This window comes from Oncorhynchus mykiss, chromosome 11 (assembly GCF_057628025.1).
Source record: "Oncorhynchus mykiss isolate SJ-2025 chromosome 11, ASM5762802v1, whole genome shotgun sequence".
Classification (NCBI taxonomy): Eukaryota; Metazoa; Chordata; class Actinopteri; order Salmoniformes; family Salmonidae; genus Oncorhynchus; species Oncorhynchus mykiss.
In genome coordinates this window covers 6,165,491-6,189,454 of record NC_143032.1, presented here as the reverse complement: position 1 = coordinate 6,189,454, position 23,964 = coordinate 6,165,491, and the positions used below count along the sequence as shown (strand labels likewise).

General features: G+C 45.4%; 1 protein-coding gene across 2 annotated transcripts; it reads left to right on the top strand.

Annotated features, from left to right (window-relative positions):
* Positions 1–392: 392 nt before the first annotated feature.
* On the top strand, positions 393–15,763 carry LOC110535187 (kelch repeat and BTB domain-containing protein 2-like). Of its 2 annotated transcripts, none has more exons than XM_090189235.1 (5): positions 393–694; positions 4,831–5,809; positions 9,222–9,387; positions 11,730–11,963; positions 12,910–15,763. In XM_090189235.1, the coding sequence occupies exons 2-5, from the start codon at positions 5,637–5,639 to the stop codon at positions 14,236–14,238; spliced, it is 1,902 nt and encodes a 633-aa protein (XP_090045361.1). In that variant the 5' UTR covers positions 393–694; positions 4,831–5,636; the 3' UTR covers positions 14,239–15,763. The 2 variants fall into 2 exon arrangements, with proteins under 2 accessions (XP_090045361.1, XP_036790604.2); XM_036934709.2 differs by having other exon boundaries at positions 393–996.
* The last annotated feature ends 8,201 nt before the right edge of the window (positions 15,764–23,964 follow it).

The following is a 23,964-nucleotide window of genomic DNA, read 5'->3' as shown; positions in this document are numbered from 1 at the left end:
GTATGCACGCATGACTGTAAGTAGCTTTGGGATAGAATGGTCTGCTGAATGGCATAAATATATTATTATTACGCACTACCCCACGTGTTTAGCCTACATAACTTGTTGTTAACCGACTTTGTTATCGGCCAGAACAGTGGCAAGGGATTCGAACGCAATCAACGCTACTCCGGAGCATTTATAAAATCCCCTCGCTGAGAGTCTTTGTGCGCATGCTCAGTATCCTCATTTAGCCCCTGGTGTCTTTGCACTGCGCCTGCGGTAGTCACTAGTTACCACAGCCACAAAGTTATAAACTTCGCCTATTTCTACCATTTATATACATTTTTTAATCAGATTTTAAACCTAACCATACTGCTAACCGTATGCCTAACCCTACATTAAGACAATAAAAAAAGCAAATAGATGTTTTCATGAATTTTAACGGCGTAATCCATTTTGACTTTGTGGCTGGGGTAATTAGTGGACATCGGCGCCAGCGTTTTGTATAAAGGTGTAAAATCGGCTTCCGGATGTAGTTTACTGTCTTTGCGTAGCGTGCCACTTTCTGTAATAGCAAGAGAAGACCGATCGGCGTCGAATATGCTGGAATAACGCTTAAATCGTATTTACCTGTTATGCTTAGCTACATCTATGAGCCTGGTGGACACCGATATGGACCTAACCTTAGATTTCAAATTCGTAATTTGATATGGTATTTTTTTAGTTCATCACTGTAGCTAACTGAATGATTTGGTTGTTATGATCTCTCTCTCTGTGTGTGTGTTGGGGGGTGTAAGTCCGGGGCAAGAAGGACCCGGAAGGGAAGAGCAGCTGCCGCTTTTATTTGGGGGGGCGAGAACTAACCAACATTATAACAAAAAATAAAACGTTTTTAGAGAAAACTGTAGCTTAACAGCTGCAGCGATTAGACTGCGTGGGACCTGGTAATCAAGCTTATTTATTTATATATATATACACGGAATAAATGTTTCGAGAGAACAAATAAAATAAAAGGTGAGTAGCTAGTCAAGTCATCTTCCACATCCACTGAAGGCCTGGTTTTCTTATCCATGTTTTGGAGAAGTAGGAACAATAGTAACCCAGGTAGCTAGCTGACATTATCTGACTAACCTAGTTAGATAGCATGTTAAAGGTAACGAACGTGATAACCAGGTCATTTAACTAGCTAACCACATGTATACACGTCGATTTTCAATTATCACCGTGAAATGAGTTACCAAGTTATTATCCAAACAACTTAATTTACCAGTTATTTTTTTTACATAGTGACCGTGAATGTGGCCTATCAGTAAGGATGTAAATGCATAACTAACGTTATGTTATGTTAATGCTCTAAATTCAATACAACACAGTTTTTAGCTGGCTATGTTGACGTTAGGCAGCTGGCTACCTACAATAAGGTTTCAGACAGTAAAGTACACAGGCTAAAGTTGGTCATTATATTTATGTTAGCCAGAGTCATGTCCCGTGTTGTGGGGAGGAGGGTATAAACACACGAATCACGACATTGGTAAGTGAAATGAGATGGCCAACGTGATTATCCTAACTAGTAGTACACCGTGTTTTGGTGCATGGCCGCTATCAAATGTTGCTAGGTACGGCTGTCCCCCGAATAAATAAAATCTCGGTCGACCGAGAGTAGTCTGTTTCTTTTAAAACGTATTTTTCCACATATAGACTATTGAGCTTGTTTGACGCTTTAAATACTGCGATTAAAACACAAACTACCAAAGAGGGAGCCAGAGATCAATATAGCCTAACCAGAAAGGGGAAAAACGACACAGATTCTGCCATTAAGATCCTGAAGTTACCGGTAATATGCTACATTAGCGGTCGGTAACCTTTTCCATGTGGAGTGCCAAGTTATCCTACCATTTCTACTGATCTGTGTATAAGTTATGATTTTCATATGCACATTTTTGTGGAACATCTTCATTTATAATATTTATTTAACCAGGCAAGTCAGTTAAGAACTAAATATTATTTTCAATAACAGCCTACCGGGCAACAGTGCCTTGTTCAGGGGCAGAAGGACAGATTTTTACCTTGTCGGGGATCTTGTAACTTTTCGGTTACTAGTCCAATGCTCTAACCACTAGGCTACGCTGCCGCCCCTTCATACCTCAATGTCATGTTGTTAATCAAATGATCTAAATTATACTTTTAGATTTGTAACTTCTATTGTCAATATGTAGAAGTAGCCTACATAAAGCCAACAAATAAAAACATTGCAGGTAGAAAATATCCCGATTTAAAAATTATTATCCTATAAATCACATTGGCTATGCATAGGCTGTCTGCAAGGAACTTGACACATTGTATCAACTATTAACTTGGTCCAGCCAGAAGCTGGTGCTAGCAAACTTGCAACATTGTATCAAATATTCTTGGCCTCGGTTTCCAGCTCCAGACACCACTGAAGGCTATTTGCTTAAGGGATAAGAAGTAATCACGTAGGCATATTTTATGACGTTTCCACCGGATCAGAGCATGACTATTTTCGACTTTGCTGAGTGGTTATCGAAAGGGAGAGCTGGAAATATTTTTCAAATAGGCTACATTGAGGAACAATTGTTATTTTTTTCTACATCCATTGAGAATGACAGACTTTGTTTACTTGCTGTTTTGAGGCAAATAATACATTATTTATAGGCCTACGTTTGACTGCAGGCCAGGTGTATGCATGTGTGTATCTTTCTCTCAGAATTGGGCTGCCTGTGTAAACGCAAACATGGTTAACCTGGAGAAATGTGCCATTTTTTGGTCACCAACTGCCTTTAGTTTGGCATTGGTAGGACTGTATAGGGTAGACTGTACCATTTTTTTTTTTTTTAAGCAAATGGGGTGATAATAGAAGTGCCTTGCGTGCCAGGGATGGAGGCTGATGTCATCCAGGATATGACTTGGTTTGTGTCCCAAATTGCTCCCTATTCCCTACATAGTGTTACTACTTTTTGACCAATGTAAGGATTAGGGTGCCATTTGGGACAACCGATGCGTGGTGTTGGCTTTACAAAGCTGTGCTCTCGTTCTGTTATGATTTTTAAACAACGTTTCTTTTTTTTTTATGGTGCGCTTAGTAGTGCCCCCATTAACAACAAGTGAATCTGGGTTTTATCAGTGTGTCGCTCTCCCTGTGTCAGACTAGACGGGCACGTAACAGTCTGTCTGGCTGTCAGCGAGTGCAATTAGTCTCTCCAAGCGGAGGGAGGGATAGGAGGATGGATGGTGGGAGGTAACCTGCAAGGGTAGACCAGATTGTTGACAGCGCACTTTTCTCATGCAGAAGGGATGTGGGCTGATCTGATAGGCTGAGGGGGGGAGAGAGTATCTTATCTCTGGGGGAAAAATGCCGTGAGTGGTAAGATATACAGTAAACAGTCAAAAGTTTTGGACACCTACTCATTCAAGGGTTTTTCTGATGAAGACATCAAAACTATTAAATAATGCATAAGGAATAACGTAGTAACCAAAAAAAAAAAGTGTTAAAACAAATCAAAATATATTTTAGTGTCTTCAAATTAATCTAGAGGCGAAAGAAACGCCTATTTTAGGCGAGGTGCTGGCTAGCGGAGTGAAACACTTTGAACAAAATAAAGGGGAGCCGAACGCTCAAGGAGCTCAGATGCAAAATAAATATGTATGTCCAACGTTTGGACAGACAAGCTGTCTTCTTCAGGGTGGCAAACACTGCGGGATGACTCATTTATATCGTGTTAAAAGACACACAGGTTGTCTGTAATCATGGCTGGGTGTGGCCTGATATCATTGGTTAATTATCATATATTAAAATACCGTACAAAAAAACCCCATAAATGGATAGTGTACGATCATAGATACAATTTGGCTCCATAAGCCTACAAAAAAATGTATAATAGCAAAATCGCAATCACAAGAATGTCAAAGTCTACGTTAAAGACCGAAGGGACCAAGGGTCTTTAAATTAAAGATCCAGGCAGCCTCTTGTTTTAACAATAAATTGTCGATGTCACCCCCTCTCCTCGGGAGGGTGACACGTTCGATGCCAATATAACGTAGAGACGAAATCAAGTATTTTTCTTGCAAGAAGTGGGAAGCAACTGGGTAAGTCGGGTTTAGGCACCTAATGGTGCTACGATGTGCCGAGACTCGTACTTTTAATTTGCGCGTTGTTTTACCCACACAATTTTTACCACAAGGACAAGTCATAAGATAAATAACTGCCTTAGTGGAGCACGTAATAACACCTTTGATTGGCATTTGTTTCCCTGTTTGGGGTGTTTGAAAGGATCTACATTTATAAATGCCATTGCATTGAGCACAGCCATTACACTTGTTTCCATCCAGTAGGGGCACAAATACACATTGTGCGGGGATATCTTGGGGTGGTAAATCAGTTTACCAACACCCTGGTCACAACTGATTGGCTCAAAAGCATTAAGAAGGAAAGAAATTCCACAAATGAACTTTTAACAAGGCCCACCTGTTAATTGAAATGCATTCCAGGTGACTAACTCATGAAGCTGGTTGAGAGAATGCCAAGAGTGTAACGCTGTCATCAAGGCGAAGGGTGGCTACTTTGAAGAATCTCAAATATAAAATTGATTTTATTTTTTACTTTTTTTTATTTTGGATACTACATTATTCCGTATGGGTTATTTCATAGTTCTGATGTCTTAACTATTATTTTACAATTTAGAAAATAGTTTTAAAAAATAAACCCAAATCTCTGGAATGAGTCAGTGTCAAAAGTAGTGCACTATATAAACAACAAGGGTTTCTGTATCCTGGACCTGACTTGATTGATGGAAAGTGGTTTGATTGATTCCGATTCTGTTGTGTTTTCAGCCCAGAACTGATGTAGCAGTGTCACCATCCCCACTACCTCCATCCAGTCCCTTGTGCCTGCCCGTCTGTCTCTCTGTATGCCCTGGGAGAGACCTGTCTGTCTGGGCTATACAGAGCAAGGAGTGACAACACAGCCGAGACTGACCCACCAGAACTGACGGGTCTACTCTGGAGGTTCTAGACACCACCACAACACCCTACAGACAGAGAGCCCAGTTGAGAGGATGCTACCTGATTGGTCTCCCTGCTGAGAGAGGAAACCAACCTGATTGGTCTCCCTGCTGAGAGAGGAAACCAACCTGATTGGTCTCCCTGCTGAGAGAGAGGAAACCAACCTGATTGGTCTCCCTGCTGAGAGAGGAAACCAACCTGATTGGTCTCCCTGCTGAGAGAGAGGAACCAACCTGATTGGTCTCCCTGCTGAGAGAGGAAACCAACCTGATTGGTCTCCCTGCTGAGAGAGAGAGAGGAAACCGACCTGATTGGTCTCCCTGCTGAGAGAGAGAGAGGAAACCGACCTGATTGGTCTCCCTGCCTGCTCTCATCCATCAGTGGGGAAACAGGAGGAGTTGGCTGTTTTTGTTGTTGTTTTGCTGCAGAAGTACTTTAACCTGGTCCTGGGACACGTCTGTTCTGTCTATCTGATGTCACAGAGCAGCGAGGTCTCTCTGGGCCTCTAGTAGTTTTATTTTAATTAAAAAAAAAAACATTCCAGGTTGGTTTTGGAGCCCGGTTATTTTACCGGCTTTAACTACTGAAACTGGGGGGGGGAGAGGGGGGGGGGGGACGATTCATGTGATGCAACGATGTCGGATCTCAATGAGCGTAGGCCAGTCAACACGGACTACGCCGTCTCCCTGCTGGAGCAGCTCAAGCTGTTTTACGAACAGAAGTTACTGACTGACGTGGTGCTGCTGGTGGAAGGCAACGAATTCCCCTGTCACAAGATGGTCCTGGCCACATGCAGCTCCTATTTCAGGTGAGTTCACTCCATGTTCCCTAGGTAGTGCACTACTTTTGACCAGAACGACAGGTCTATGGGGCCCCTTACGTAGTCCACTGTACTGTCTCATACGGCTCCTATTTCAGGTGAGTTCGCTCCATGTTCCCTATGTAGTGCACTACTTCTGACCAGAACGACACGTCTATGGGGCCCCTTACGTAGTCCACTGTACTGTCTCATACGGCTCCTATTTCAGGTGGGTTCGCTCCATGTTCCCTATGTAGTGCACTACTTCTGACCCAAGGACAGGTCTATGGGGCCCCTTACGTAGTCCACTGTACTGTCTCATACGGCTCCTATTTCAGGTGAGTTCACTCCATGTTCCCTATGTAGTGCACTACTTCTGACCCAAGGACAGGTCTATGGGGCCCCTTACGTAGTCCACTGTACTGTCTCATACGGCTCCTATTTCAGGTGAGTTCACTCCATGTTCCCTATGTAGTGCACTACTTTTGACCAGAGGACAGGTCTATGGGTCTATGGGGCCCCTTACGTAGTCCACTGTACTGTCTCATACAGGTCATTTCAGGTGAGTCACTGTCCTGTTCTGTTTTAGCAGAACGTTCCGTACCAGTAGTACAGTACAGAAGCAGGCCTATTGGGGGAAACCATTCATTAAGTCACTCCTGAACTGTGTCGAAAATGGCACCCTATTTCTCTATTAAGTCTCTGGTCAAAAAGTAGTACACTATATACAGTGGGGCAAAAAAGTATTTAGTCAGCCACCAATTGTGCAAGTTCTCCCACTTAAAAAGATGAGAGAGGCCTGTAATTTATCATAGGTACACTTCAACTATGACAGACAAAATGAGAAAAAAAATCCAGAAAATCACATTGTAGGATTTTTTTATGAATTTATTTGCAAATGATGGTGGAAAGTAAGTATTTGGTCAATAACAAAAGTTTATCTCAATACTTTGTTATATACCCTTTGTTGGCAATGACAGAGGTCAAACGTGCAAATTAATTAATAAAAAATCCTACAATGTGATTTTCAGGATTTTTTTTCCTCATTTTGTCTGTCATAGTTGAAGTGTACCTATGATGAAAATTACAGGCCTCTCTCTCATCTTTTTAAGTGGGAGAACTTGCACAATTGGTGGCTGACTAAATCCTTTTTTGCCCCACTGTATATATAGGGAATAGGGTTTCATTTGGGACTCCACTTTCCACTTGCAGCACTTTAGTCATCTTAATGTTGTGCTTCTGAACGAAGCACCTTGGCCTACCCAGGGATACTTCCTGAACCACCGGTTCAAATCATTTGTTTGGGAGCATTACCAATAACTGATGCCAAGGGAGATGCGAGCTTCGCTTTATCTGCTTTGCTTTATCTTGGCCGGGTCTCCGTTTGTAAATGAGAACTTGTTCTCAACTGGCCGACCTGGTTCAATAAAGGTGAAATAAATTAGAGTGAGGACATTCGGGGACAAACAGTAACACACACACACACACCTCTATATATTTCTTAGTAAACAGCAACCCCTATTAGACTATGGCTGTGTCCCAAACGGCACCCTTCTCCCTATGGGCCCAGGTCAACAGTAGTGCACTATATAGGGAATAGGGTGCAACCTGGACCAAGCTCTACACGGGTTCCCACACACGCCACTCGTTATGTGGTGACAACATGCAAAGCATTTCCCCTCTAGGGTTCAGAGAGGGAAAGGGAAGCCTTGTCACGCACACAGAGCTGGGGGAGGAGACCCGCAGAGCTGGGGGAGGGGGGCGCCAGGCAGGGGGATGCCTGCAGCGTTGTGTAATATCCAGAGCATGTGAGCAGTAGACAAACCACCCCTGGGCTAAAGTAGTGCACTTTGAAGGGAATAGGGTTCCATTTGGGATATAGCAGAATTGAGAGCGAGTGGGACGGTATGAATGAGTGTAGTTGCTCTGCTGGGGAATGAGGAAGTGGAGAGTGTAGGAGGAGGATGCTTCTGGATACGGCTGTGTGTGTGGGGGGGGGGGGGGGGGGACACACTTCGAGAGGATACGGCTAGGTGGAGGGGGACGCTTCTAGAGGATACGGCTGTGTGGGGTGGGGGGGGACGCTTCTAGAGGATACGGCTGTGTGGGGGGGGGGGACACTTCTAGAGGATACGGCTGTGTTGGGGGGGGACACTTCTAGAGGATACGGCTGTGTGGGGGGGGGGCTTCTAGAGATTACGGCTGTGTGGGGGGACGCTTCTAGAGGATACGGCTGTGTGGGGTGGGGGGGGGACGCTTCTAGAGGATACGGCTGTGTGTGGGGGTGGGGGCTTTTAGAGGATATGGCTGTGTGGGGGGGCTTCTAGAGATTACGGCTGTGTGGGGGGGGGGGCACTTCTAGAGGATACGGCTGTGTGGGGGGGAGCTTCTAGAGATTACGGCTGTGGGGGGGGGGGGCTTCTAGAGGATACGGCTGTGTGGGGTGGGGGGGGGACGCTTCTAGAGGATACGGCTGTGTGTGGTGGTGGGGGCTTTTAGAGGATGCGGCTGTGTGGGGGGGCTTCTAGAGATTACGGCTGTGTGGGGTGGGGCTTCTAGAGGATACGGCTTTGTGTGGGGGGGGGCTTCTAGAGGATACGGCTGTGTGTGGGGGGGGGGGCTTCTAGAGATTACGGCTGTGTGGGGGGGGGCTTCTAGAGATTACGGCTGTGTGGGGTGGGGCTTCTAGAGGATACGGCTTTGTGTGGGGGGGGGCTTCTAGAGGATACGGCTGTGTGTGGGGGGGGGCTTCTAGAGATTACGGCTGTGTGGGGGGGGGCTTCTAGAGGATACGGCTGTGTGTAGGGGGGCTTCTAGAGGATACGGCTGTGTGGGGGGGGCTTCTAGAGATTACGGCTGTGGGGGGGGGCTTCTAGAGGATACGGCTGTGTGGGGGGGGGGCACTTCTAGAGGATACGCCTACATTTCCGTGCTTCTACACCTGCATTGCTTGCTGTTTGGGGTTTTAGGCTGGGTTTCTGTACAGCACTTTGAGATATCAGCTGATGTACGAAGGGATATATAAATACATTTGATTTGATACGGCTGTGTGTGTGGGGGGGGGACACTTCTAGAGGATACGGCTAGGTGGGGGGGGGGGGGACGCTTCTAGAGGATACGGCTAGGTGGGGGGGGGGACGCTTCTAGAGGATACGGCTGTGTGTGTTGGAAGGGGGGAGGATGCTGTGGCTGGCTGGGGTATTGAGCCACAGAGCAGAGGACACATCCAGAGAACATGCTGTGGTGTCGTCTGGTCACTGGTTTTAGTCTCATGTCTGACAGAGAGTTCAACTGGGGCTGCTGGGATTGACAGTCTACTGCAGCGGCACAAAAAGCATTCTATTCCCTACATTGTGCACTACTTTTGACCAGAGCCTTATTGGTCTGTCTGAGAGTAACTCTGTCCTGTTCTCCTCTTCAGGGCCATGTTTATGAGTGGTCTGTCTGAGAGTAAACAGAGTCATGTTCACCTGAGGAACGTGAACCCAGCCACCCTGCAGATGATCATCACATATGCCTATACAGGCAACCTGGCTGTTAACGACAACACCGTGGAGCCCCTCTATGAGACGGCATGTTTCCTCCAGGTAGGACACGTCACATGACTCTAGTATGTGTACTATGTAGGAACCTGGACTGAGCCATGAAGGAGACTAGGCATCTACCCCCCACTACCACTATCAGATCAGGGGGGGTTGCATCTTAGTGGGTTTTGGTGATTTTCAGAACCACAACAAAAAAAACTAACACCTTTTTGCAGATTAAGTGTTTGCTAAAAGTATGTTCATATTTTGTTTACAAATGAGCTATGACATGACCAATGAACAGACAGTTGAAGTCGGAAGTTTACATACACTTAGGTTGGAGTCATTAAAACTCGTTTTTCAACCACTCCACAAATGTCTTGTTAACAAACTATAGTTTTGGCAAGTCGGTTAGGACATCTACTTTGTGCATGACACAAGTCATTTTTCCAATAATTGTTTACAGACAGATTATTTCACTTATAATTCACTGTCACAATTCCAGTGGGTCAGAAGTCAACATACATTAAGTTGACTGTGCCTTTAAACAGCTTGGAAAATTCCAGAAAATGATGTCATTGCTTTAGAAGCTTCTGATAGGCTAATTGACATCATTTGAGTCAATTGGAGGTGTACCTGTGGATGGATTTCAAGGCCTACCTTCAAACTCAGTGCCTCTTTGCTTGACATCATGGGAAATTCAAAAGAAATCAGCCAAGATCTCAAAAAATTGTTGACCTCCACAAGTCTGATTCATCCTTTGAAGCAATTTCCAAACGCCTGACGGTACCACATTCATCTGTACAAACAATCGTACGCAAGTATAAACACCATGGGACCACACAGCCGTCATACTGCTCATCTCTGTCTCCTAGAGATGAACGTACTTTGGTGTGAAAAGTGCAAATCAATCCCAGAACAACAGCAAAGGACCCTGTGAAGATGCTGCAGGAAACGGATACAGAAGTATCTATAGCCACAGTAAAACGAGTCCTATATCGACATAACCTGAAAGGCTGCTCAGCAAGGAAGAAGCCACTGCTCCAAAACCGCCATTAAAAAAGCCAGACTACGGTTTGCAACTGCACCTGGGGACAAAGATCCTACTTTTTGGAGAAATATCCTCTGGTCTGATGAAACAAAAATAGAACTTTGGCCATAATGACCATCGTTATGTTTGGAGGAAAAAGGGGGAGACTTGTAAGCTGAAGAACACCATCCCAACCGTGAAGCACGGGGGTGGCAGCATCATGTTTGTTGTGGGGGTGCTTTGCTGCAGGAGGAACTGGTGCACTTCACAATATAGATAGCATCATGAGGCAGGAAAATTATGTTGATATATTGAAGCAACAGCTCAAGACATCAGTCAGGAAGTTAAATCTTGGGTCTTCCAAATGGACAATGTCCCCAAGCATACTTCCAAAGTTGTGGCACTAAAAAAGTAAATAAATCATTCTCTCTACTATTATTCTGACATTTCACTTTTTTCAAATAAAGTGGTGATCCTAACTGACCTAAACAGGAATTTGACCTAGGATTAAATGTCAGGCATTGTGAAACATCCGTAGCCAAATAAACTATGTAAACTTCCGACTTCAACTGTCTCTCACACCACTTTGATTTCACCCACATCTGAATTTTTTTTTTTAAATTCTGGAGTCATCTTCTCCTCTCGCTCTGACCAGTGTGCCTCAAGTGATTTGTTGTCCTCCAATATGACGTTATCAACTTTACCCTGTATATTTAAACGTGATCATATACACTGAGCCTTTTTATTCCAACAATAAGGGGAACCTAATCCACGGAAATATCTATTTATAAGCCCCGTTCAGCAGGTATAGCCAGATGAGTCTCTAGTCGCTGAACCAGCGACTCATATAATTTGTATTGATTTTCTGACCGACGCATGCCACATTCGGATTGGTTTGGGGTCCGCAGACCGACGCATGCCACATTTGGATTGGTTTGGGGTCCGCAGACCGAGGCACTTGTATCTGAAACGTTTGAATGACGGACTGATGTAACGTTGGGTCCCTAGTACCTTACGCCCCTAGTACCTTACGCCCCTAGTACCTTACGCCCCTAGTACCTTACGCCCCTAGTACCTTACGCCCCTAGTACCTTACTCATGACTTAATCACTGACTGTCCGATTTCTGATCAGTGGACTCCGAGCATTAATGAATGAGGATTATGTATAGGAATAATGGTCAATGATTGTGATTTATTCTTACTAACATAATCACAATGTTGGTGTCCTGGTAGTTTTTCATCTCTAATATTTATTTTATTTAAAAAAAAAAAACATTTTTTAACAAATGCTCTCATCCAGTGACCTCATTCAACTAAGGTTAGTATTAACCCCCCCCCCCCCCCCCCCCCACACACACACACACACACACACAGGTAGAGGACGTGCTACTGCAGTGCAGGGACTACCTGGTGAAGAAGATCCACGCAGACAACTGTGTCCGGATGCTGAGCATCGGGGACCTGTTCTCCTGTGTGGAGCTGAAGCAGAGCGCCAAGCGCATGGTGGAACACAAGTTCTCCGTGGTCTACCGTCAGGAGGCCTTCCTACAGCTGTCCCACGAGCTGCTGGTCGACGTACTGAGCTCAGACAACCTCAACGTGGAGAAGGTGGCTAGTTTTTTTTAATTTTTATATATACTTTGTCTGTATGTGTATTTTATACAGACTATCATCGGTAAAGCGTGGGTCTGTTCCAGCAAGCAGGATCAATGACTTGGCCAGCTATCTGTCTAAAAATGGCTTGAAATAAACTTCAACATTTTGAAATTGGCATGGTATATATAATTGGCTTGACAACAACACCCAAGAGTTAGCCACATATATAAGCTAACTTAAAGGAATACTTTGAGATTCTGGCAATGAGGGCCTGTATCTAGTTCCCGAGAGTCAGATGAACTTGTCTTTGTGTCCAGTGTGAAGAAAGCTAAAGGTAGTTTGGTGTGCCAATACTAACAATCATTAGCGTAATGCTAGCATATACAGAGACTTTCAGTCATTGCGCCAATACTAACAATCATTAGCGTAATGCTAGCATATACAGAGACTTTCAGTCATTGCGCCAATACTAACAATCATTAGCGTAATGCTAGCAGATACAGAGACTTTCAGTCATTGCGCCAATACTAACAATCATTAGCGTAATGCTAGCAGATACAGAGACTTTCAGTCATTGCGCTAATACTAACAATCATTAGCGTAATGCTAGCAGATACAGAGACTTCCAGTCATTGTGCTAATACTAACAATCATTAGCGTAATGCTAGCATATACAGAGACTTTCAGTCATTGCGCTAATACTAACAATCATTAGCGTAATGCTAGCAGATACAGAGACTTCCAGTCATTGCGCTAACGCCAGTTAGCAATTGAGCTAGTTAGCAACTTCTTTCAAACTGCTCTGAAATGCAAAATGGTATGTATGAGTTCATCTAACTCTAGATAAAGGGTCTCATTGCCAAAATCCTAAAGGATCCCTTTTATAGTCCTGCTTTCTGGAATACCCCCAAATTACCGCCTATGGGATGATAAACATTCTCTCCTCTTCTTCTCTCAGGAGGAGACGGTGAGAGAGGCGGCCATGCTGTGGCTGGAGTACAACATGCAGGCCAGGTCCCAGTACCTCTCCTCGGTGCTCAGCCAGATCCGCATCGACGCTCTGTCTGAGGTGACGCAGCGCGCCTGGTTCCAGGGCCTACCTCCTAATGACAAGTCTGTTGTAGTGCAGGGCCTGTACAAGTCCATGCCCAAGTTCTTCAAACCCCGCCTGGGGATGACCAAGGAGGAGATGCTCATCTTCATGGAGGCTACGTCGGAGTCGCCGGCTGACATGGGTCCGGTCATGACGGGCCCCAACCACACGGCAGTGTGTTACAGCCCGCAGGCTGAGAAGGTCTACAAACTCAGCAACCCACCCGGTGACCTTCAGAAGGTGGGAACGCTCGTCACCCCCGACAACGATGTGTTCATCGCCGGCGGGCAGATCCCGCTGAAGAACTCGATCGCCAACCACAGGAAGAGTGGCAGCAAGATGCAGGCGGTGTTCCGATCGGTGGACAGCTTCTTCTGGTTCGACGCCCAGCAGAACACCTGGTTGCCCAGGACGCCCATGACGTGTGCCCGCATCAAGCCCTCTCTGGTCTACTGCGAGGGTTACATCTACGCCATCGGGGGGGACAACGTGGGCGGGGAGCTGAATAAACGCACCGTAGAACGCTACGACTGTGAGAAAGACGAGTGGGCCATGACGTCTCCTCTCCCGTGCGCCTGGAACTGGACCACGTCCGTAGCGACACGCGGCTGTGTCTACGTGATGACCCACGACCTCATGTACTGCTACTTCCCCCGCGCTGACACCTGGGTAGAGATGGCCACGAGGAAGACCAGTCGCTGCTTTGCCTCCGCCGCTGCCTTCGGTGACCTCGTCTTCTATATCGGCGGGCTCCACGTGGTCAGCAACTCGGGTGTCCGCATGCCCACCAGCACCATCGACGGCTCCTCTGTCACCGTGGAGATCTACGACGTCAGCAAGAACGAGTGGCGCCTGGCCGCCGACGTCCCTGCCAAGCGTTACTCGGACCCGTGCGTGCGGGCTGTGGTCCTCCCGGGTTCTCTCTGCCTCTTCATGCGCGAGACTCACATGAACGAGCGCGCCAAGTACGCCATCTACCAGTACGACCTGGAGCTGGACCGCTGGTTCCTGAGGCAGCCCGTGTCTGAGCGGGTACTGTGGGACCTGGGGAAGGACTTCCACTGCTCCGTGGGGAAGCTGTACCCATCCTGTCTGGAGGAGTCTCCATGGAAACCGCCCACCTACCTGTTCTCCCCCGACGGGGCCGAGGAGTTTCAGGTGGACGGGGAGATGGTGTCTCTCCCTCACATATAACTCTTGACCTTTTACCTCTGGCCGTGTTAGAGGGGTGGCCCTGAAGGCTTGTGGATGGGGGGGGGTTGGAGGAGTAGATTACCACAGTACTGAGGCACTAAGTGTGTTGATATCTGGATCAGAGGCATCTGACAATTCCTAGACTTGCTGCATTTAAAGGCTGTTCTGCTTGACTGGCTGTTGCTGACAGACAAACCGTACTAAACAGTCAGACATTCAAAATGTAGGAGAGAAACGAGAAAAAAAAAAAACGATTCCCCTCCAAATACTAGGATTTGAACTTAATTTGTTGTTGTTGTTGCCAGTTCTGACTTTATTATCACAAGTCAACTGATATGTGGTGGTAATGATGCACTTACAGGTGACAGTCTCCTTGGAATAATGATGGAAACTGTACCAAACCCCCCCCCCCCCCTGATCTCCATCTCTCTTTATCAACACTGATTTCAATCCACGTGTCTTTCCCAGGGACACCTGCCTTGTGTCCCAAATGACTCCCTATTCCCTGTGTGTAGGACACTACTTTTTTGATGAGAGCTCTATAGGCTTCTTGCCAAAATAAGTGGCTTTTATATAGAATTAGGGTGCCATTTTGGGGTGCACGTGGTATTGGAACATCCAGGGGACAGGGGAGAGGTCTGAGGTGTCGCAGTGGGAATGGGGAGGTGTGGGAGAGGGTTCTGGGTGGTGACTGCAGGTCCTGTCACTGGTCATCTCTTCACCTCTCGGTCCCAGACACCCACACAAGCACCTGTCTCTCCCCTGGTACACTTACCGCCCCTCTAGCCTGTCTCCTAGGTCGTGCCTCCACAATGGCTCCCTATTCTCTACAGAGTGAACTACTTTTGACCAGGGCCCATAGGGCAACCGTACGCGTGTTGAGCTCGCCCATAGGGCTATGGTCAAAAGTAGTGCCCTTTGTAGGGAGCCATTGTGGACGCTTAGTCAATCTTTCTGGACACAGGTCTTCCTCACAGCCAGCTGGAAGTTTACAGAACAGCGCCGACACTAGCTGACCTCCGTCTCAGCATAGTGATAGGAGGATTTATGCCGGCTCTCTGTTTTTTTTTATTTTTTATGCGGGTCTTCGCAACCACACACATCTCTCAGTACTCTCATCAACACACCACCTGCTTCACTCTCTCAGTACTCTCATCAACACACCACCTGCTTCACTCTCTCAGTACTCTCATCAACACACCACCTGCTTCACTCTCTCAGTACTCTCATCAACACACCACCTGCTTCACTCTCTCAGCACTCTCATCAACACACCACCTGCTTCACTCTCTCAGCACTCTCATCAACACACCACCTGCTTCACTCTCTCAGTACTCTCATCAACACACCACCTGCTTCACTCTCTCAGCACTCTCATCAACACACCACCTGCTTCACTCTCTCAGTACTCTCATCAACACACCACCTGCTTCACTCTCTCAGCACTCTCATCAACACACCACCTGCTTCACTCTCTCAGCACTCTCATCAACACACCACCTGCTTCACTCTCTCAGCACTCTCATCAACACACCACCTGCTTCACTCTCTCAGCACTCTCATCAACACACCACCTGCTTCACTCTCTCAGTACTCTCATCAACACACCACCTGCTTCACTCTCTCAGCACTCTCATCAACACACCACCTGCTTCACTCTCTCAGCACTCTCATCAACACACCACCTGCTTCACTCTCTCAGTACTCTCATCAACACACCACCTGCTTCACTCTCTCAGTACTCTCATCAACACACCACCTGCTTCACTCTCTCAGTACTCTCATCAACACACCACCTGCTTCACTCTCTCAGTACTCTCATCAACACACCACCTGCTTCACTCTCTCAGTACTCTCATCAACACACCACCTGCTTCACTCTCAGCACTCTCATCAACACACCACCTGCTTAACTCTCTCAGCACTCTCATCAACACACCACCTGCTTCACTCTCTCAGCACTCTCATCAACACACCACCTGCTTCACTCTCTCAGCACTCTCATCAACACACCACCTGCTTCACTCTCTCAGTACTCTCATCAACACACCACCTGCTTCACTCTCTCAGCACTCTCATCAACACACCACCTGCTTCACTCTCTCAGCACTCTCATCAACACACCACCTGCTTCACTCTCTCAGCACTCTCATCAACACACCACCTGCTTCACTCTCTCAGCACTCTCATCAACACACCACCTGCTTCACTCTCTCAGCACTCTCATCAACACACCACCTGCTTCACTCTCTCAGTACTCTCATCAACACACCACCTGCTTCACTCTCTCAGCACTCTCATCAACACACCACCTGCTTCACTCTCTCAGCACTCTCATCAACACACCACCTGCTTCACTCTCTCAGCACTCTCATCAACACACCACCTGCTTCACTCTCTCAGTACTCTCATCAACACACCACCTGCTTCACTCTCTCAGTACTCTCATCAACACACCACCTGCTTCACTCTCTCAGTACTCTCATCAACACACCACCTGCTTCACTCTCTCAGCACTCTCATCAACACACCACCTGCTTCACTCTCTCAGCACTCTCATCAACACACCACCTGCTTCACTCTCTCAGCACTCTCATCAACACACCACCTGCTTCACTCTCTCAGCACTCTCATCAACACACCACCTGCTTCACTCTCTCAGTACTCTCATCAACACACCACCTGCTTCACTCTCTCAGCACTCTCATCAACACACCACCTGCTTCACTCTCTCAGCACTCTCATCAACACACCACCTGCTTAACTCTCTCAGCACTCTCATCAACACACCACCTGCTTCACTCTCTCAGTACTCTCATCAACACACCACCTGCTTCACTCTCTCAGTACTCTCATCAACACACCACCTGCTTCACTCTCTCAGTACTCTCATCAACACACCACCTGCTTCACTCTCTCAGTACTCTCATCAACACACCACCTGCTTCACTCTCTCAGTACTCTCATCAACACACCACCTGCTTCACTCTCTCAGTACTCTCATCAACAAACCACCTGCTTCACTCTCTCAGTACTCTCATCAACACACCACCTGCTTCACTCTCTCAGTACTCTCATCAACACACCACCTGCTTCACTCTCTCAGTACTCTCATCAACACACCACCTGCTTCACTCTCTCAGTACTCTCATCAACACACCACCTGCTTCACTCTCTCAGTACTCTCATCAACACACCACCTGCTTCACTCTCTCAGTACTCTCATCAACACACCACCTGCTTCACTCTCTCAGCACTCTCATCAACACACCACCTGCTTCACTCTCTCAGTACTCTCATCAACACACCACCTGCTTCACTCTCTCAGTACTCTCATCAACACACCACCTGCTTCACTCTCTCAGTACTCTCATCAACACACCACCTGCTTCACTCTCTCAGTACTCTCATCAACACACCACCTGCTTCACTCTCTCAGTACTCTCATCAACACACCACCTGCTTCACTCTCTCAGTACTATCATCAACACACCACCTGCTTCACACTCTCAGTACTCTCATCAACACACCACCTGCTTCACACTCTCTCTCTGTACTATCATCAACACACCACCTGCTTCACGCTCTCTCTCAGTACTCTCATCAACACACCACCTGCTTCACGCTCTCAGTACTATCATCAACACATCACCTGCTTCACTCTCTGTACTATCAACACACAACCTGCTTCACTCTCTCTGTACTATCAACACACAACCTGCTTCACTCTCTCAGTACTATCATCAACACACCACCTGCTTCACTCTCTCAGTACTATCATCAACACACCACCTGCTTCACTCTCTCAGTACTATCATCAACACACCACCTGCTTCACTCTCTCAGTACTATCATCAACACACCACCTGCTTCACTCTCTCAGTACTATCATCAACACACCACCTGCTTCACACTCTCTCAGTACTCTCATCAACACACCACCTGCTTCACACTCTCTCTCTGTACTATCATCAACACACCACCTGCTTCACGCTCTCTCTCAGTACTCTCATCAACACACCACCTGCTTCACTCTCTGTACTATCAACACACAACCTGCTTCACTCTCTCAGTACTATCATCAACACACAACCTGCTTCACTCTCTCAGTACTCTCATCAACACACCACCTGCTTCTCTCTCTCAGTACTCTCAACACACCACCTGCTTCACGCACTCTCAGTACTATCATCAACACACCACCTGCTTCACTCTATCAACAACTATAGATTTTTGGGCTCATGCATTATTTCCAAGCTGCTGAAATAAATATACTAAAATATATATTTTTCATATCTTAAAAAAAAGAAACTGTTTTAGTGTGGGGGAAAATAACCAGGTTCTATTTTGTATTAGTGTATTTAATATCAGACATTACTGTAGTGTGATTGTGTATAGGTATCCACCCTCCGTTATCTGATTTGACATTTTCTTGTGAGTGAAATATTGAGGACTCTTGCTGCTGATTGGGTCTGAGAAGGAAAGAGGGCTGGCCCAGGGCTGTTGCTATGGGAATTGTCCCAGCAACCACTAGCCGTAGTGGAAACGGAACAAAATGGAGGGTGGTTGGGACAGAGCGGACGTCGCTGCGTTCTGGTTTCAACTTTAAAACATGAGCACAGGTGCTTCATGACAAACCTTACTAGCATGTTTGGCTGTATCATGTTTCTTTGGCACTGTATTTTGAATGACCGTTTTAATTTATTAAAAAAAACATACCAAAACTACTCGTTGTTTTCACATTTATGGAATGAATGTGTTTTTGTTGATTTTCAGTACACTTGATTTGTCACAATGTATTTGTTTATACGAGTCAACTCACAGTACAGACTTGTCACTACCTTACCAGCATTAGTTACTGAGCGTGTTGTTGAGTCGACGTTAAGTGTGTGGGTAAAACAGAATTTGGTTTTATGTTAATATAAAATGTTTAGTTTGATCGAGATGGTGTCGGACAACCTATAGACAGACCGGTTATGCCTGCTGTCTGAACTTATTTTTTTCCCTTCCCATAATTGTGTTGACACTGACATTCACCCAGGCAGGTCTTGCAGGTTTTTGCTCAAACCCTAATCTAGAGCACCTGATTCTAATTAGGAGGTTGACCGATTAAACTGAATGGCCGATTAATTAGGGCCGAGTTCAAGTTTTCATAACAATCGGAAATCGGTATTATAATTTTTTTTACATTTATTTGTAATTTTTTAAATGCCTTTTTATTTAACTAGGCAAGTCAGTTAAGAACACATTCTTATGTTCAATGACGGCCTAGGAACGGCGGGTTAACTGCCTTGTTCAGGGGCAGAAAGACAGATTTTCACCTTGTCAGCTCGGGGGATCCAATCTTGCAACCTTACGGTTAACAAAGTCCAACGCTCTAATCCACCTGCCTCTCATTGCACTCCACGAGGAGACTGCCTGTTATGCGAATGCAGTAGTAGCCAAGGTAAGTTGCTAGCAAGCATTAAACTCATCTTATATAAAACAATCAATCAATCATAATCGCTAGTTATAACTACACATGGTTGATGATATTACTCGTTTATCTAGCGTGTCCTGCGTTGCATATAATCAATGCAACACTGGGGGATGATTTAACAAAAGCGCATTTGTGAAAAAAAGCACAATCGTTGCACGACTGTACCTAACCATATAAACATCAATGTCTTTCTTAAAATCAATACACAGAAGTATATATTTTTAAACCTGCATATTTAGCTGAAAGAAATCCAGGTTAGCAGGCAATATTAACCAGGTGAAATTGTGTCATTTCTCTTGCGTCCATTGCACGCAGAGTCTGGGAAAATGCAACAGTTTGGGCAGCCTGGCTCATTGCGAACTAATTTGCCAGAATTGTACATAATTATGACATAACATTGACGGTTGTGCAATGTAACAGGAATATTTAGACTTATGGATGCCACCCGTTAGATAAAATACCGAATGGTTCCGTATTTCACTGAAATAATAAACATTTTGTTTTTTCGAAATGATAGTTTCCGGATTCGACCATATTAATGACCTAAGGCTCGTATTTCTGTGTGTTATGTTATTAAGTCTATGATTTGATAGAGCAGTCTGACTGAGCGATGGTAGGCACCAGCAGGCTTGTAAGCATTCCTTCAAACAGCACTTTTGTGCGTTTTGCCAGCAGCTCTTCGCAAGCACAGTGCTGTTTATGACTTCAAGCCTATCAGCCTAATGGCTGGTGTAACCGATGTGAAATGGCTAGCTAGTTAGCTGGGTGTGCGCTAATAGCGTTTCAAACGTCACTTGCTCTGAGACTTGAAGTAGTTGTTCCCCTTGCTCTGCATGGGTAACGATGCTTCGAGTGTGACTGTTATCGATGTGTTTCTGGTTCGAGTCCAGGTAGGAGCGAGGAGAGGGACGGAAGCTATACTGTTACACTGGCAATACTAAAGTGCCTATAAGAACATCCAATAGCCAAAGGTATATGAAATACAAATGGTAGAAAGAAATAGTCCTAAAAATACTATATTAACTACAACCTAGAACTTCTTACCTGGAAATATTGAAGACTCCTATTAAAAGGAACCACCAACTTTCATATGTTCTCATGTTCTGAGCAAGGAACTGAAACGTTAGCTTTCTTACATGGCACATATTGCACTTTTACTTCTCCAACACTTTGTTTTTGCATTATTTAAACCAAATTGAACATGTTTCATTATTTATTTGAGGCTAAATTGATTTTTATTGATGTATTATATTAAGTTAAAATAAAAGTGTTCATTCAGTAAATAAATAAATAAAAATCGGCCGATTAATCGGTATCGGCTTTTTTGGTCCTCCAATTAATCGGTATCGGCGTTGAAAAATCATAATCGGTCGACCTCTAATTCTAATAATTAGCTGGTTGATAAACTGAATCAGGTTAGTTACAGCTGGGGTTGAAAATATCCTACAGGAGGGTAGTTCTCCAGGAACAGGGTTGGTGAGCCCTGACGTAGGGAATAGGGTGAAGTTTGCCTTCAGTGTGTGCATCCCAACTAGAACCCTGTTGCCTTCGCATCCCAACTAGAATCCCGTTGCCTTCGCATCCCAACTAGAACCCCGTTGCCTTCGCATCCCAACTAGAACCCCGTTGCCTTCGCATCCCAACTAGAACCCTGTTGCTTTCGCATCCCAACTAGAACCCTGTTGTCTTCGCATCCCAACTAGAATCACGTTGCCTTCGCATCCCAACTAGAACCCCGTTGCCTTCGCATCCCAATTAGAACCCTGTTGCCTTCGCATCCCAACTAGAACCCTGTTAACGACGCATCCCAACTAGAACCCTGTTGCCGACACATCCCAACTAGAACCCTGTTGCCGACACATCCCAACTAGAACCCTGTTGCCGACGCATCCCAACTAGAACCCTGTTGCCGAAGGCCATCATTGTAAATACGAATTTTATCTTAATTGACTTGCTTAGTTAAATTAAGGTTTAGTTCCAGTGAAGGGAAATCTTAACAAGACGATTCTGTGCTTCCAACTTTGTGTCAACAATTTGGGGAAGGCCCTTTCCTGTTTCAGCATGACAATGCCCCCGTGCACAAAGCGAGGTCCATACAGAAATGGTTTGTCGAGATCAGTGTGGAAGAACTTGACTGGCCTGCACAGAGCCCTGACATCAACCCCATCGAACATGGATTGGAACGCCGACTGCGAGCCAGGCCTGGTCACCCAACATCAGTGCCCAACCTCACTAATGCTCTCGTGGCTGAATGGAAGCAAGTCCCCGCAGCAATGTTCCAACATCTAGTGGAAAGCCTTCCCAGAAGATAGAACATTGCTGCTATACCAGCCTCCTAACATCTAGTGGAAAGCCTTCCCAGAAGAGTGGAGGAGGTTATAGCAGCAATGTTCCAACATCTAGTGGAAAGCCTTTCCAGAAGAGTGGAGGCTGTTATAGCAGCAATGTTCCAACATCTAGTGGAAAGCCTTCCCAGAAGATTGGAGGCTGTTATAGCAGCAATGTTCCAACATCTAGTGGAAAGCCTTTCCAGAAGAGTGGAGGCTGTTATAGCAGCAATGTTCCAGCATCTAGTGGAAAGCCTTTCCAGAAGAGTGGAGGCTGTTATAGCAGCAAAGGGGGGGACCAACTCCCATGATTTTGGAATGAGATGTTCGACGAGCAGGTGTCCACATACTTTTAACAGGCTCTGCAGGCGTGGTTTCCTTGTGTGCGCTGAATACATGTAATTCAACTGCTGAAAACCCCTCCCACTTGCTGGCTAAACAGAGTTGTCAGTACATATATCTAAAGCCACCAGTTTAAATTTGGTGAACCTTTTTTTAATTAGAATTTTCATGAGACTCACTAGAATAATATGGAGAGAAGGTTCAGAATATTATGGAGCCATGTGAAGACATTCGCCTTTTCAGCAACAATTTGCAGATTTAAAAATACTCTATTGCATATCATTTAGGGTTAAGAATGTATTTAATAATAAAACAAATGTTAACAGAGCTTTCACGCACAAAATACTGTATGTTGGTGAATCTAAAACAGTGGGTTTGTTCATCCTTTAAGTTGCCATATTGGGGTGGCAGGGTAGCCTAGTGGTTAGAGCGTTGGACTAGTAACCGGAAGGTTGCAAGTTCAAATCCCCCGAGCTGACAATCTGTTGTTCTGCCCCTGAACAGGCAGTTAACCCACTGTTCCTAGGCCAGTTAACCCACTGTTCCTAGGCCGTCATTGAAAATAAGAGTTTGTTCGTAACTGACTAAATGTCAGATAAATTAAAAATATTAAATTGTTCAACTATATTGGAAGAGGTGTAAAAATGGGGTTCTCTAAATCTACCCTGATAATCCTGAACTGTGCCACCAGGTTTATACAGCTACGGTCTGCGTTCCATAATGATTCAAATAGGCTACATGTGGCAAATTAGCGCAATGATGCACTATTGGCTACTTAGCACAATGATGCACTATTGGCTACATGTGGCTAATTAGCACAATGATGCACTATTGGCTACATGTGGCTAATTAGCATAATGATGCACTCAGGAACAACCAGAGGACAGAAAGGTAAACTAACAAGTGGAATGATGCAAAATGTAAAGAAACTAACCCCAAAAAAAGCATTTCTTAAACTTCACGTGTGAAAGGTTGATATGTTGATACTGTTCTCTGCCATATGACTGGTTTCACATGTCTCCGGCGATCATACGGTCAAATAGATCTTAAACAATTGTCATTTTCCAATTCCAAAGCGACTTACGAATTTATCTAGTTCTTACTTAGCTCTTATCACAGTGGAGAACGCCGTTATTTCTATACTGAACAAAATATAAAACGCAACATGTTTGTTGAGCTGAAATAAAAGATTAGCCACATGTAGCCAATAGTGCTAATTAGCCACATGTAGCCAATAGTGCTAATTAGCCACATGTAGCCAATAGTGCTAATTAGCCACATGTAGCCAATAGTGCTAATTAGCCACATGTAGCCAATAGTGCTAATTAGCCACATGTAGCCAATAGTGCATCATTGTGCTAATTAGTCACATGTAGCCAATAGTGCATATGCTCAAAAAGCGTATTTCTCTCAAATTGTCTGCACACATTTGTTAACATCCCTGTAAGAATGCGGTTCATTGACTACAGCTCAGCGTTCAACACCATAGTACTGTACCCTCCAAGCTCCTCATTAAGCTCTGGGCCCTGGGTCTGAACCCAGCCCTTTGTAACTGGGTCCTGGACCACCCAGGTGGAC